Source organism: Pristiophorus japonicus, chromosome 18, assembly GCF_044704955.1.
Source record: "Pristiophorus japonicus isolate sPriJap1 chromosome 18, sPriJap1.hap1, whole genome shotgun sequence".
Lineage (NCBI taxonomy): Eukaryota > Metazoa > Chordata > Chondrichthyes > Pristiophoridae > Pristiophorus > Pristiophorus japonicus.
In genome coordinates this window covers 112,836,613-112,851,156 of record NC_091994.1, presented here as the reverse complement: position 1 = coordinate 112,851,156, position 14,544 = coordinate 112,836,613, and the positions used below count along the sequence as shown (strand labels likewise).

Here is a 14,544-nt window from a genome sequence, read left to right as displayed (position 1 = left end):
GTAGTTTGACTTCCTGCTTTCCCACCAGATTAGTGCATTCTGCAATACTTATAAACGCCATATCGTGTGACCGACTGTCAACAGTCTGACAGGAGGCCAGCGAGTATAAAATATATACACACACACTCTCGGTGAGGTGATTGTTACCCAGCACTCTGTTACAATACTGTAATTCCAACATCATCATCATCATAGGCGGCCCTTCGTATCGAGGATGACTTGCTTCCATCCCAAAAGGGATGAGTTCACTGATGTTTCAATGAAGGATCTAATATTCCAGATCCCGAACTACATCCTGAAGGGTGGAAGATGTCTGTGCGTGGATTTTTTTAACGTGGGGTGACCGTTGCACACCAGCCACCACACGGGCTTGACAGAGCGAGGTCTTGGTCCAGTGGCAAGGATTACCCAGGACTGCTGCACATTACAATATTACAACAGTGACTACACTCCAAAAGTACTTCATTGGCTGTAAAGCACTTTGAGACGTCCGGTGGTCGTGAATGGCGCTGTAGAAATACAAGCATTTCTTTTTCCATTAAGCATTTCTGATTATTATATTAAAGTTTCACACAACCCCCAAAATTCAGTCCATCCTTTAAATTTGTTGCCAGCTGTTTAGGGGATTCAGCGTATACTAAATAGCACGTTGGAGACATTGCCGTGTATGTGAAATGGGATTGAAACTCTGAGTCATTGGGACCTGAGGATGTATGGCATTGTGACAGATTGCGATATTGTTTCTCATCAGATTCCTGGCAGACACTTCAGTATAATGTACAACAAAATGTTCATTGTTGCTGTTTGTTTGGGCACTGACCGAAATGTACATCACTTCTTCTGTCTAAATCTTTTATTTACGCGCACTTAGCGTTGCATAGTCTTTATCTAATTTGGATTAAATGTGCGCGGATACATTACACTGAATTGTAGGCCAGTGCTTACGTCATTGATCTGCCAGAGGAATGTAGTTGCTACTGTAATGTACGCACCTGTGGCGCAGTGAAAGCGTGCTGGGCCATAACCCAGAGGTCAATGGAGCAAACGAAAATAGTTGTGAAGCTGCTGCACTGTGATTGGCTTAGCCAGTCACGTGATGTTCACAAGGCTCAATAAACCCCCCCGCCAATTGGATTCGAGGGATCCACGATGGGGCAGGTGGTTGTGAGCCTGGTGGATGAACTGGCAATGTGTAGTGTGATTGTTAAACCTTTTGCTAATAAACCAACTAGTTCTGAATAGCGATGTGTTGCTATGAATTCTTCAGCAAAGAGCCCATGAAGCCAATACATTACAGTCACGATCTGTCCAGTCCGAAATCAGCACGGGACATCCTGAGGTCTAGGGGATTCAAGTTTAGAGCAGGGAACAGCATTCTGTACAGAGTGGTCAGACTTGTAGGTACACTGTAGTAATGTCCATTACCGACAGCACTGTACAAACTAGAAGCGCACACGCACTCGAAACAAAGATGCTTCCAAATTCCTGATTAGTTTTGAGGTAAATAATGCAGTGAATGTCTTGCAATTGATGAACCGCTCGATATCTTAGAATCTGACCACACAGGAGGAGGCCATTCGGCCCATCATGCCTGTGTCGGCTGTGTGTGTGAGCGATCCAATCAGTCCCACTCCCTGCTCTTTCCCCTTAGCCCGGCAAATATTTCCTTTTTTAACAACCGACCCAATTCCCTTTTGAAAGTTTCTATTGAATCTAATTCTATTGATCTTTCAGGCAGCGCCTTCCAGATCGTCACAACTCGCTGCGTAAAAATAAATTCTCATTCCCCACCCCTCCCTGTCGTGTTTTGCCGGGTTGGAATGTTGCGTGTTAGTGTGGGATTTGCCTGCGGCAGTCTAAACAGTCAGAAAAATGTTGGTAAAAATGTTTGAACTGTAATGTTGTGTTTGAATGAATTGTTGCTAAAATGTGTTACATAAGAACATAAGAATTAGGAGCAAGTGTCGGCCATTCGGCCCCTCGAGCCTGCTCCGCCATTTAATAAGATCATGGCTGACCTTCGACCTCAACTCCACTTTCCCGCCCGTTCCCCATATCCCTCGATTCCCTTAATATCCAAAAATCTATCAACCTCTGTCTTGACTATACTCAACGACTGAGTCTCCACAGCCCTCTGGGGCAGAGAATTCCAAAGATTCACCACCCTCTGAGTGAAGAAATTCCTCCTCATCTCAGTCCTAAATGGCCGACCCCTTATCCTGAGACTGTGACCCCTGGTTCTAGACTCTCCAGCCCCGGGGGAAACATCCTCCCTGCATCTACCCTGTCACTCCCCCTCAGAATCTGGTATGTTTCAATGAGACCACCTCTCATTCTTCTAAACTCTAGAGAATACATGTCTAGTCTGCTCAATCTCTGCTCACAGGACAATCCCCCCATCCCAGGTGTCTCATTTATCACTTGTTCACCTTCTGTTTGCAAACAGTGGGGACTCGTCCAACATTCCCCTCAAGCTGTGCGGCCGCCTAGCACCCCCCAGGGGGGGTCCTGTACAGCGCCCTGGGGGGGAGGTCCCCTCACAGCATCCTGGGGGGGGGGTCACACACAGCACCCCAGGGGTCCCTCACCGGGGTCTCACGCAGCTCCCCGGGAGGTCCCTCACTGCGCCCTGGGTGAAGGTCCTGCACAGTGCCCCGGGGAGGGACCCGCACGCAGTACCCCGCGGGGGGGGTCCTGTACAGCGCCCTGGGGGGGGTCTCACACAGCACCCCAAGGGTCCCTCACCGGGGTCTCGCGCAGCTCCCCGGGAGGTCCCTCACTGCGCCCTGGGGGAAGGTCCTGCACAGTGCCCCGGGGAGGGCCCCGCACACAGCGCCCTGGGGGGGGGGGGGGGGGTCTCACACAGCACCCCAGGGGTCCCTCACCGGGGTCTCACGCAGCTCCCCGAGGGGTCCCTCACTGCGCCCTGGGGGAAGGTCCTGCACAGTGCCCCGGGGAGGGCCCCGCACGCAGTACCCCGGAGGGGGGGGGGTCTCACACAGCACCCCAGGGGTCCCTCACAGGGGTCTCACGCAGCTCCCCGGGGGGTCCCCTCACTGCGCCCTGGGGGGGGGGGGGAGCGGGGTGGTCCCACATAGTGCCCCAGGGATCCCGCATAGCGCGCGGGGGGGGAGGGACCCCACACAGCACCCCGGGGGGGGGTTGGGGGGGTCCCGAACAGTGCCCCGGGGAGGGGACCCGCACGCAGTACCCCGGGGGGGGGGGCGGTCCCGTACAGTGCCCCGGGGGTGGGTCCCGCTCAGTGCCCTAGGGGAGGGTCCCATGCAGCACCTCGGCGGAGGGGAGGGGAGATCCCATGCAGCGCCCCGGGGGTCCTGCACAGCTGGTGAGCCGGCTTTTAAATTGGGAAAAATCGCGCATGCGCGAACTTTTAAAGGGTCCGCACGGCCTCCCCCAAAAAATGACCGGGAACATTGGACTCGTTTCCCTTCCCCTTTAACTGGTGATTACATCCTTTACATGCCGTTAACCTGAGCCGCACTCTTTGATCACAGGCACATCCAGGATCCAGCCAGCCAACGGCTAACGTGGAACAAACCTCCGAAGAGTATCCTTGTCATTAAAAAGATTCAAGATGAACGGCTGCTGCAACCATTTAAGGAGCTTTGCATGTTCCTCATGGAGGTAATGTGCCTGCGACAGTAAGGATTCATTTTGCTCGGGTTACAATGCTGCGGGAATATTCTGCTTTGTGTCAAAGTTCAGTTGGGGCCAATAATGCGGGAAGTTTATTTTATACCCCCTATTTTTTTCGTTTTTTCTCTTTCCCGCGGCGGCTGGTGGTAATTCCACCATCTAGACTCATCGTTTGTTTCTTAACTTGTCCCATTACCATCTCATTTCTGACCATCATCCCTTTTGCCTCTCGAATCTCTCCTGCCTTCCCCCCCCATCACAGGCCTTCCCTCCCCTCCTCCTCTCACACACCCTGCACTTCCTTAAAAACCTGCATCTCAAACTTTCCCAGTTCTGTCGAAGGGTCACCGACCCAGAACGTTAACTCGGTTTCTTTCTCCACAGTCGCTGCCTGACCCACTGAGTATTTCCAGCATTTTTCTGTTTTAACATTTGCGAAATTTGTTGGCTTGCTGTCGGTGATATTGTGGACTCGCGGCTGGTGTGGAAATATTTTTGTAACGTCTTAAAAGATAAAACTTGATCCTCAATCTTCCATTTCTCTTGTTTTTCGTGCTTAGGAGAAAGAAATGATTGTTTACGTGGAGAAAAAAGTTCTAGAAGACCCCACCATCGCCCACGATGAGAACTTTGGACCACTTCAGAAATTATGCACTTTTCGAGAAGGTAAACTCATTGCTATTTTCAGAGTGCAATTTTACAACAATACTAATTTTGAATGAAGTTTATTTTGCATCGTGTTATTTGGAAATCTCTTTTCCCGGTCTGCAATGATGCCCAGTCAGCAGGCTCTAGTCTCGTGGCTGGCCTGTGAGGTGTGAGGAGTTTGTTATTCCTCTGTCTGCTCGCTCACACCGGCTGCTAATTTTACATTTTGACCACACTTGCTAAACAACTGCCTAGTTCCACTCGAGATTCTTGTGGGCAGGCCTTCCGTGTTTTGAACTGTAAACTGCCCTTGCACACTAACTGTGTTGTTTAACCTCTGTCGAAATCTCGACCTCCGAAAAGAATGACTCCGACACTTACAGCTCCGGCAGAAGTTTCTTTAATTTACTTGCTAGCAAGGGGTAGGTCACACTCAGTCAAGGGCTAAGTGAACACCTCCGCAATGGTACAGTTTCATGAGATATTTATACAGTAAAACCCAAGTTATGGCCTCTCCCTGTGTATTGCTCTGTCTCACAGTCAGTGAATACAGATAAAGAGTTAATTACTATATACTGGTCCTGACATGGTTTACAGATATTTCCTTTTGTCAGGGTTATCAGTTGGCCAGCCGGCCATTACTCCATGAGAATGAGGTAATGGGCTATCACCTGTCTTGTATTGTGTCAGGATTGTTCAATTTCCTGGTCAGTTTATCGTTTACATCAAAAGGATGAGGTCTCTACAAGAGATAGTGGCTGGTGGTTTGAGTACATAGAAAAGGGTGGGGTGACCTGGAACTCTTGTCGTGTAGACAATAGGAGAGCACCATGGCGGGGGGGGGGGGGGGGGGTGCTTGTCTCAGCATGACTTGTCTCCTAGCTGTCTGATGGCCATCAGCCATCTCCAACCAAGTTTAGCTGTTTACGCAAGCTGACTGATTTTATGCAGAAAGTTCTGGAAGGACCAGGACTCCCTCTTGTAATATATTGCAAGGGGCACACAAATACCGTATGGTATCAGCTTAGATGCAAATACATTTCCACACCTCACCTGTCTCCCTTCAGCTTATTCTCATTTGCCTCTTGTTTCTTCATAAGAACATGAGAATTAGGAGCAGGAGTCGGCCATACGGCCCCTCGAGCCTGCTCCGCCATTCAGCAAGATCATGGCTGATCTTCGGCCTCAACTCCACTTTCCCACCCGATCCCCATATTCCTCGATTGCCCTGGACTCCAAAAAATCTATCGATCTCAGCCTTGAATATACTCAGAGACTGAGCCTCCACAGCCCTCTGGGGCAGAGAATTCCAAAGATTCACAACCCTCCGAGAGAAGAAATTTCTCCTCATCTCAGTCCTAAATGGCCGACCCCTTATCCTGAGACTGTGACCCCTGGTTCTAGACTCCCCAGCCCGGGGGAAACATCCTCCCTGCATCTACCCTGTCACTCCCCCTCAGAATCCTGTATCTTTCAATGAGATCACCTCTCATTCTTCTAAACTCCAGAGAGTATTGGCCGAGTCTACTCAGTCTCTCCTCATAGGACAGCCCTCAGTCTGGTGAACCTGCATTAAAGGCGCTATATCAATACAAGTAGTTGTTGTGTTTTTTTTCTTCTTCACTCAATAATTCGGCCTGCCTTCCTCCCCGTGCTGCCCTTTGTGTGTGCACCAACCACCAGGAATTCTTCGCTGCAAATTCCATTTACTGCTTCACCTGCAACCCTCCTTATTAACGGTGTGCTACATGAAGAAACTTTTTCAATTTCTCTTTAGGCTTTGATGACTTGTCAGATCGAATAGACTTTATAATCTGCCTGGGCGGAGACGGCACCTTGCTTTATGCATCATCCTTATTCCAAGTAAGTCACGTTTATTCATTACCGAGGAGATCCGTTATTTTTACAGGGCGTCGTGTAGTGCAGGGGAGAGGGGGAGATGGACCTCGCAACCAGTGGCCTGAGACGGTCAGTTTGCTATTTCTGAAGATGCTCTCTGCAGTTCTCCAGAGGCACAGTCCTCTTGTTTTCAATCATCTCGCTCTCCCACGGGGATGAGGGATATTTTATGAAGTCTCCTCCCTCCCTGACCATGTCAGCCTTGGCTCAGTGGGCAGCACCCTCGCCTCTGAGTCAGGAGGTCGTGGGTTCGAGTCCCACTCCAGGGACATAAATCTAGGCTGACACTCCAGTGCGGTGCTGAGGGAGTGCTGCACTGTCGGAGGTGCCGTCTTTCAGATGAGACGTTAAATCGAGGCCCTGTCTGCTCTCTCAGGTGGATGTAAAAGATCCCATGGCACTATTTTGAAGAAGAGCAGGGGAGTTCTCCCCGGTGTCCTGGGGCCAATATTTATCCTCAATCGACATCACTAAAACAGATTGTCTGGTCATTATCACATTGCTGTTTGTGGGAGCTTGCTGTGCACAAATTGGCTGCCGTGTTTCCCACATTACAGCAGTGACTACATTTCAAAAAGTACTTAATTGGCTGTAAGGTGCTTTGAGACATCCGGTGGTCGTGAAAGGCGCTATATAAATGGAAAATTCTTATCGGGCTCGACAGGGTAGATGCAGGAAGGATGTTTCCCCCGGGCTGGGGACTCTAGAACCAGGGGTCACAGTCTCAGGATAAGGGGTCGGCCATTTAGGACTGAGATGATGAAAAATTTCTTCACTCGGAGGGTTGTGAATCTTTGGAATTCTCTGCCCCAGAGGGCTGTGGAGGCTCAGTCTCTGAGTATATTCAAGGCTGAGGTCGATAGATTTTTAGATATTAACGGAATAAAGGGATATGGGGATAGTGCAGGAAAATGGAGTTGAGGTAGAAGATCAGCCATGATCTGATTGAATGGCGGAGCAGGCTCGAGGGGCCAAATAAGAACATAAGAAATAGGAGCAGGAGTATTCCATACGGCCCCTCGAGCCTGCTCTGCCATTTAATAAGATCATGGCTGATCTGATCATGGACTCAGCTCCACTTCCCTGCCCGGTCCCCATAACCCTTTACTCCCTTATCGCTCAAAAATCTGTCTATCTCCGCCTTAAATATACTCAATGACCCAGCCTCCACAGCTCTCTGGGACAGAGAATTCCACAGATTTACAACCCTCAGAGAAGAAATTCCTCCTCATCTTAGTTTTAAATGGGCAGATCCTTATTCTAAGACTAGTCCCCTAGTTTTAGTTTCCCCTATGATTGGAAATATCCTCTCTACATCCACCTTGTCGAGCCCCCTCATTATCTTATATGTTTCAATAAAATCACACCTAATTTTTCTGAACTCCAATGTGTATAGGCCCAACCTACTCAACTTATTCTCATAAGTCAACCCCCTCATCTCTAGAATCAACCAAGTGAACCTTCTCTGAACAGCCTCCAATGCAAGTATATTCTTCCTTAAATATGGAGACCAAAACTATACGCAGTACTCCAGGTGTGGCCTCACCAATACCCTGTCCAGTTGTAGCAGGACTTCTCTGCTTTTTTACTCTATCCCCCTTGCAATAAAGGCCAACATTCCATTTGCCTTCCTGATTACTTGCTGTACCTGCATACTAACTTTTTGTGTTTCATGCACAAGGCCCCCCAGGTCCCTCTGTACTGCAGCACTTTGTAATTTTTCTCCATATAAATTATAATTTGCTTTTCTATTATTTCTGCCAAAGTGGATAACCTCACATTTTCCCACATTATACTCCATCTGCCAAATGTTTGCCCACTCACTTAGTCTGTCTATATCCCTTTGCAGATTTTTTGTGTCCTCCTCACAACTTGCTTTCCCACCCAGCACCAATCCCTGCGGCACCCCACTAGTCACTGTTTGCCAACCGGAAAATGACCCATTTATCCCGACACTCTGTTTTCTGTTAGTCAGCCAATCCTCTCTCCATGCGAATATGTTACCCCCAACCCCATGAACTTTTATCTTGTGCAGTAACCTCTTGTGTGGCACCTTATCGAATGCCTTCTGGAAATCCAAATACACCACATCCACTGGCTCCCCTTTATCCACCCTGTTCGTTACATCCGCAAAGAACTCCAGCAAATTTGTCAAACATGATTTCCCTTTCATAAATCCATGCTGACTCTGCCTGACTGCATTATGCTGTTCTATGTCCTGCTACTGCTTCCTTAAAATGTACTCCAGCATTTTCCCAACGACAGATGTTAGGCTAACTGGTCTATAGTTCCTTGTTTTTTGTCTGCCTCCTTTTTTAAATAGGGGTGTTACTCCTCCCAATTCTTACATTCTTTTATTTCTCAGTGGTGTTTGATGTGGTGTGTTCGAAGGAGATGATAATCTGTGAAAATATGCAGCGACACCAGATTCCTGAGCTGTTGCTATAGTGACCAATTAATCGAGTGTGCGCGTTGTGCAATAGTAAACAGAGCTTGCAAAGTTTACCTTTTTTTAAAAAAAAAAGCCATTTATTCTGAAGGGACATGCTGTATGTATTTGACGAAAGGGTTTGCTCTAAGCTGCCGATCTATTTTCCTTCAATAGGGCAGTGTCCCGCCCGTGATGGCATTTCATCTCGGATCACTGGGCTTCCTAACGCCGTTTAACTTTGACACCTATCAGTCTCAAGTCACGCAAGTAATCGAAGGTAACTTCTCGGTTTCTAATGAATAGAATTTAACAATTCAGGCATAATGAGGACTGAAACTACATTTGCACAAATTAAGCTTGAATCGAAACGAATTGTTCCAAATGGTGCATGTATGAATCCTGGCCTGAACTCGGAACGAGTCTGTAATATAACCCAGGCTAAGAATTAAATCCAGTTATTTTCTTTGGCCAAAGTTGATCGGACTAATGGATACATTTATTGATTCTGTGGCCTCGGCAGGGAGCTGTGTTAAAAGGGCTGACGGCACCATACTGCGGTAGGCCTCTCTCTGACCCGCACTCCCCTTTGCCTGGAGCTCCCTGCGGGGGGAGGGGGCTTGTATTTACCCTGCACATATCCACCAATGGGTAGGACCCGGTGCTTTTTGAAGTTTCATTACCTCATCAGCAAACAGCTGGCAGTTAAATCCTTCTGGTGACTGTGAGCCCCGCAGTGACCTCGCTCGCTCTCCCGCGAAGCAAGCAGTGGGGGCAGGTCAGGGTTCCTCTTGTCCTTTATTTGAGAGCAACGCCCAACCCTTGAGCTTATGGGGATCTTGCTTACGGAAGAGTTTCTGGGCAGCTGCCAGAGACTTGCAAAGCAGCAATTTAACCGGCTGGATTTTGTCAATTAATAAACTGTGAAAATTAAGCTCAAGCAGTTAGTGTCGAAGGAAAGCCCCGCAGCTAAAGTGCAGCCGTAAACTCACCCGTAATATCCGTTATAATATCCTTGTGTTTGCCTCACAACTCTGAACCTTGTTTTCAAAACGCTGTAGGGCCGAAGTTGCCCCTATTTTTAAGAGCACTCACTGCCTCAAAGAAATGAGGCCAGTCTGCGCCGATCGGGGCGTTGCCCTCGTGATGCTTTGAGGCGGAGCGGGTATTCGCCCCGCTCCTGTGCGCACGGCGGTAATGACATCACCAGAGCGCGCACTGCCTGCTCCCCGCCCGGGAAGCGACATCGCCCTCACACAGTCGAGCCGCTCGGCGCCCCCGACAGCTTCGCCCGGCGGGAAGCTGCCAATGGCTGCGCGGCGCATCCGCCATTTTGTCTCGGAGTCGGCCGCCTCTTCGATCAGCCCGGCAATGGCGGCCACGGGTTTGGCCGGGCCACCAACAGGCAGGTACTGACCCCCCCCTCCTGGGTACTGAGCCCCTGGCCCAGCCGAAACCCTCCCAGTGGCTCTGACCGTCAGCGCACCGCCCCAACGATTTTTGGGAACAAAGGAAGGCAATTTCCCCTCCAATCTCCACCCCATCGATTCGGACAGTAATTCATAACAAGAACATAAGAACATAAGAATTAGGAACAGGAGTAGGCCATCTAGCCCCTCGAGCCTGCTCCGCCATTCAATAAGATCATGGCTGACCTGGCCATGGACTCAGCTCCACTTACCCGCCCGCTCCCCGTAACCCTTAATTCCCTTATTGGTTAAAAATCTATCTATCTGTGACTTAAATACATTCAATGAGCTAGCCTCAACTGCTTCCTTGGGCAGAGAATTCCACAGATTCACAACCCTCTGGGAGAAGAAATTCCTTCTCAACTCGGTTTTAAATTGGCTCCCCCGTATTTTGAGGCTGTGCCCCCTAGTTCTAGTCTCCCCGACCAGTGGAAACAACCTCTCTGCCTCGATCTTGTCTATCCCTTTCATTATTTTAAATGTTTCTATAAGATCACCCCTCATCCTTCTGAACTCCAACGAGTAAAGACACAGTCTACTCAATCTATCATCATAAGGTAACCCCCTCATCTCCGGAATCAGCCTAGTGAATCATCTCTGTACCCCCTCCAAAGCTAGTATATCCTTCCTTAAGTAAGGCGACCAAAACTGCACGCAGTACTCCAGGTGCGGCCTCACCAATACCCTGTACAGTTGCAGCAGGACCTTCCTGCTTTTGTACTCCATCCCTCTCGCAATGAAGGCCAACATTCCATTCGCCTTCCTGATTACCTGCTGCACCTGCAAACTAACTTTTTGGGATTCATGCACAAGGACCCCCAGGTCCCTCTGCACCGCAGCATGTTGTAATTTCTCCCCATTCAAATAGTATTCCCTTTTATTGTTTTTTTTTCCAAGGTGGATGACCTCACACTTTCCGACATTGTATTCCATCTGCCAAACCTTAGCCCATTCGTTTAACCTATCTAAATCTCTTTGCAGCCTCTCTGTGTCCTCTACACAACCCGCTTTCCCACTAATCTTTGTGTCATCTGCAAATTTTGTTACACTACACTCTGTCCCCTCTTCCAGGTCATCTATGTATATTGTAAACAGTTGTGGTCCCAGCACCGATCCCTGTGGCACACCACTAACCACCGATTTCCAACCCGAAAAGGACCCATTTATCCCGACTCTCTGCTTTCTGTTAGCCAGCCAATTCTCTATCCATGCTATTACATTTCCACTGACCCCGCGTACCTTTATCTTCTGCAGTAACCTTTTGTGTGGTACCTTATCGAATGCCTTTTGAAAATCTAAATACACCACATCCATCGGTACACCTCTATCCACCATGCTCGTTATATCCTCAAAGAATTTCAGTAAATTAGTTACACATGATTTCCCCTTCATGAATCCATGCTGCGTCTGCTTGATTGCACTATTCCTATCTAGATGTCCCGCTATTTCTTCCTTAATGATAGATTCAAGCATTTTCCCCACGACAGATGTTAAACTAACCGGCCTATAGTTTACCTGCCTTTTGTCTGCCCCCTTTTTAAACAGAGGCGTTAGATTAACTGCTTTCCAATCCGCTGGTACCTCCCCAGAGTCCAGAGAATTTTGGTAGATTATAACGAATGCATCTGCTATAACTTCTGCCATCTCTTTTAATACCCTGGAATGCATTTCATCAGGACCAGGGGACTTGTCTACCTTGAGTCCCATTTGCCTGTCCAGCACTACCCGCCTAGTGATAGTGATTGTCTCAAGGTCCTCCCTTCCCACATTCCCGTGACCAGCAATTTTTGGCATGGTATTTGTGTCTTCCAGTGTGAAGACCGAAGCAAAATAATTGTTTAAGGTCTCAGCCATTTCCACATTTCCCATTATTAAATCCCCCTTCTCATCTTCTAAGGGACCAACATTTACTTTAGTCACTCTTTTCCGTTTTATATATCTGTAAAAGCTTTTACTATCCGTTTTTATGTTTTGCGCAAGTTTACCTTCGTAATCTATCTTTCCTTTCTTTATTGCTTTCTTAGTCATTCTTTGCTGTCGTTTAAAATTTTCCCAATCTTCTAGTTTCCCACTAACATTGGCCACCTTATACGCATTGGTTTTTAATTTGATACTCCTTAATTTCCCTGGTTATCCACGGCTGGTTATCCCTTCTTACCGCCCTTTTTCATTGGAATATATTTTTGTTGAGCACTATGAAAGAGCTCCTTAAAAGTCCTCCACTGTTCCTCAATTGTGCCACCGTTTAGTCTGTGTTTCCAATCTACTTTAGCCAACTCTGCCCTCATCCCACTGTAGTCCCCTTTGTTTAAGCATAGTACGCTCGTTTGAGACACTACTTCCTCACCCTAAATCTGTATTACAAATTCAACCATACTGTGATCACTCATTCCGAGAGGATCTTTTACTAGGAGATCGTTTATTATTCCTGTCTCATTACACAGGACCAGATCGAAGATAGCTTGCTCCCTTGTAGGTTCTGTAACATACTGTTCTAAGAAACAATCCCGTATGCATTCTATGAATTCCTCCTCCAGGCTACCATGCGCGATTTGATTTGACCAATCGATATGTAGGTTAAAATCCCCCATGATTACTGCCGTTCCTTTTTCACATGCCTCCATTATTCCCTTGATTATTATCCGCCCCACCGTGAAGTTATTATTTGGGGGCCTATAAACTACGCCCACCAGTGACTTTTTCCCCTTACTATCTCTAATCTCCACCCACAATGATTCAACATTTTGTTCATTAGAGCCAATATCATCTCTCACAACTGCCCTGATATCATCCTTTATTAACAGAGCTACCCCACCTCCTTTCCCTTCTTGTCTATCTTTCCGAATTGTCAGATGCCCCTGTATGTTTAATTCCCAGTCTTGGCCACCCTGCAACCATGTTTCTGTAATGGCCACCAAATCATACCCATTTGTAATGATTTGTGCCATCAACTCATTTACTTTATTTCGAATGCTGCGTGCGTTTAGGTAGAGTGTTTTAATACTAGTTTTTAATCCATGATTTTTAGTTTTGACCCCTCCTGCAGCCCCTTTATATTCACCAGTGAATTCTAATTATCCCGCACCAAGTGCGGCAATCTCAACCCCGGGGAGGCTACGGAACACAGTGGAGGCAGCGAGATGTAGTTTAAAGGTTAATGAACACAAGAGGGAGTGACCGAGCACGGTGTCACAACTGTTCAATAAATCCTTTAATAATGTATAATTATCTCACCACGTGTGTACTGAAATATGTTTCAGTAACCAAATTTGCGAAATCTGTAACCTGCCTGTCTTAGAAAGAAAGAAAAGGAAGACTTGCATTTATATAGCGCCTTTCACAAACACCGGACGTCCCAAAGCGCTTTACAGCCAATGAAGTACTTTTGGAGTGTAGTCGCTGTTGTAATGTGGGAAATGCAGCAGCCAATTTGCGCACAGCAAGATCCCACACACAGCAATGTGATAATGATCAGATAATCTGTGTTTGTTATGTTGATTGAGGGATAAATATTGGCCCCCAGGACACTGGGGATAACTCCCCTGCTCTTCTTCGAAATAGTGCCATGGGATCTTTTACATCCACCTGAGAGAGCAGACACCGCCTCGGTTTAATGTCTCATCTGAAAGACGGCACCTCCGACAGTGCGGTGCTCCCTCAGTACTGCCCCTCCGACAGTGCGGCGCTCCCTCAGTACTGCCCCTCCGACAGTGCGGCTCTCCCTCAGTACTGTCCCTCCGACAGTGCGCCGCTCCCTCAGTACTGTCCCTCCGACAGTGCAGCGCTCCCTCAGTACTGTCCCTCCGACAGTGCGCCGCTCCCTCAGTACTGCCCCTCCGACAGTGCAGCGCTCCCTCAGTACTGCCCCTCCGACAGTGAGGCTCTCCCTCAGTACTGCCCCTCCGACAGTGCGGCACTCCCTCAGTACTGCCCCTCCGACAGTGCGGCACTCCCTCAGTACTGCCCCTCTCCCTCAGTACTGCCTGGATTTTGTGCTCAAGTTTCTGGAGAGGGACTTGAACCCACGACCTTGTGTCTGCCCACTGGCTGATACTTGGTCAAATTGGACTGGGACTTTAGTGCCTCACTGAGTGAGTGAAATTGCTGATTAGACTCCGGAGTTGTTTGGAAGTGCGAGTGATGTGGAAGTTGCTGAATGCGCTGTGTGTTTCTCAGGTAACGTCGCCATCGTCCTGCGAAGCCGGCTGAAGGTCCGGGTGGCGAAGGAGAGTCGGGAGCAGAAGGGTGTCCCACAGCTCGGGGTGGCGGAGAATGGGCTGATCGTCAGCAAGCTCGGGGACGGTGAGGTGGAGAAACGAGTAATGCAGTGCCAGGTGAGTGCCCAGCACGAGCGGGGTGCAGGGTGGGCGAAGGTGTCTGCTTCTGCGATGAGGCCAGATCCGAGCTCGGGGCTGCTGGAGTGGCGGACGCAGGTTTGAGTTT

The 14,544-nt window shown here is 48.5% G+C and overlaps 1 protein-coding gene across 3 annotated transcripts in view; it reads left to right on the top strand.

Moving 5' to 3' along the window:
* Positions 1 to 14,544, top strand: part of LOC139228980 (NAD kinase-like) — a 124,207-nt gene that overhangs the window by 95,735 nt on the left and 13,928 nt on the right. For all 3 annotated transcript variants that reach the window (XM_070860615.1, XM_070860616.1, XM_070860617.1), the window contains 5 exons: positions 3,516 to 3,645; positions 4,218 to 4,323; positions 6,083 to 6,168; positions 8,810 to 8,912; positions 14,278 to 14,435. In XM_070860615.1, coding sequence (XP_070716716.1) covers positions 3,516 to 3,645; positions 4,218 to 4,323; positions 6,083 to 6,168; positions 8,810 to 8,912; positions 14,278 to 14,435 — 583 coding nt within the window. The remainder of the gene's footprint in view (positions 1 to 3,515; positions 3,646 to 4,217; positions 4,324 to 6,082; positions 6,169 to 8,809; positions 8,913 to 14,277; positions 14,436 to 14,544) is intronic.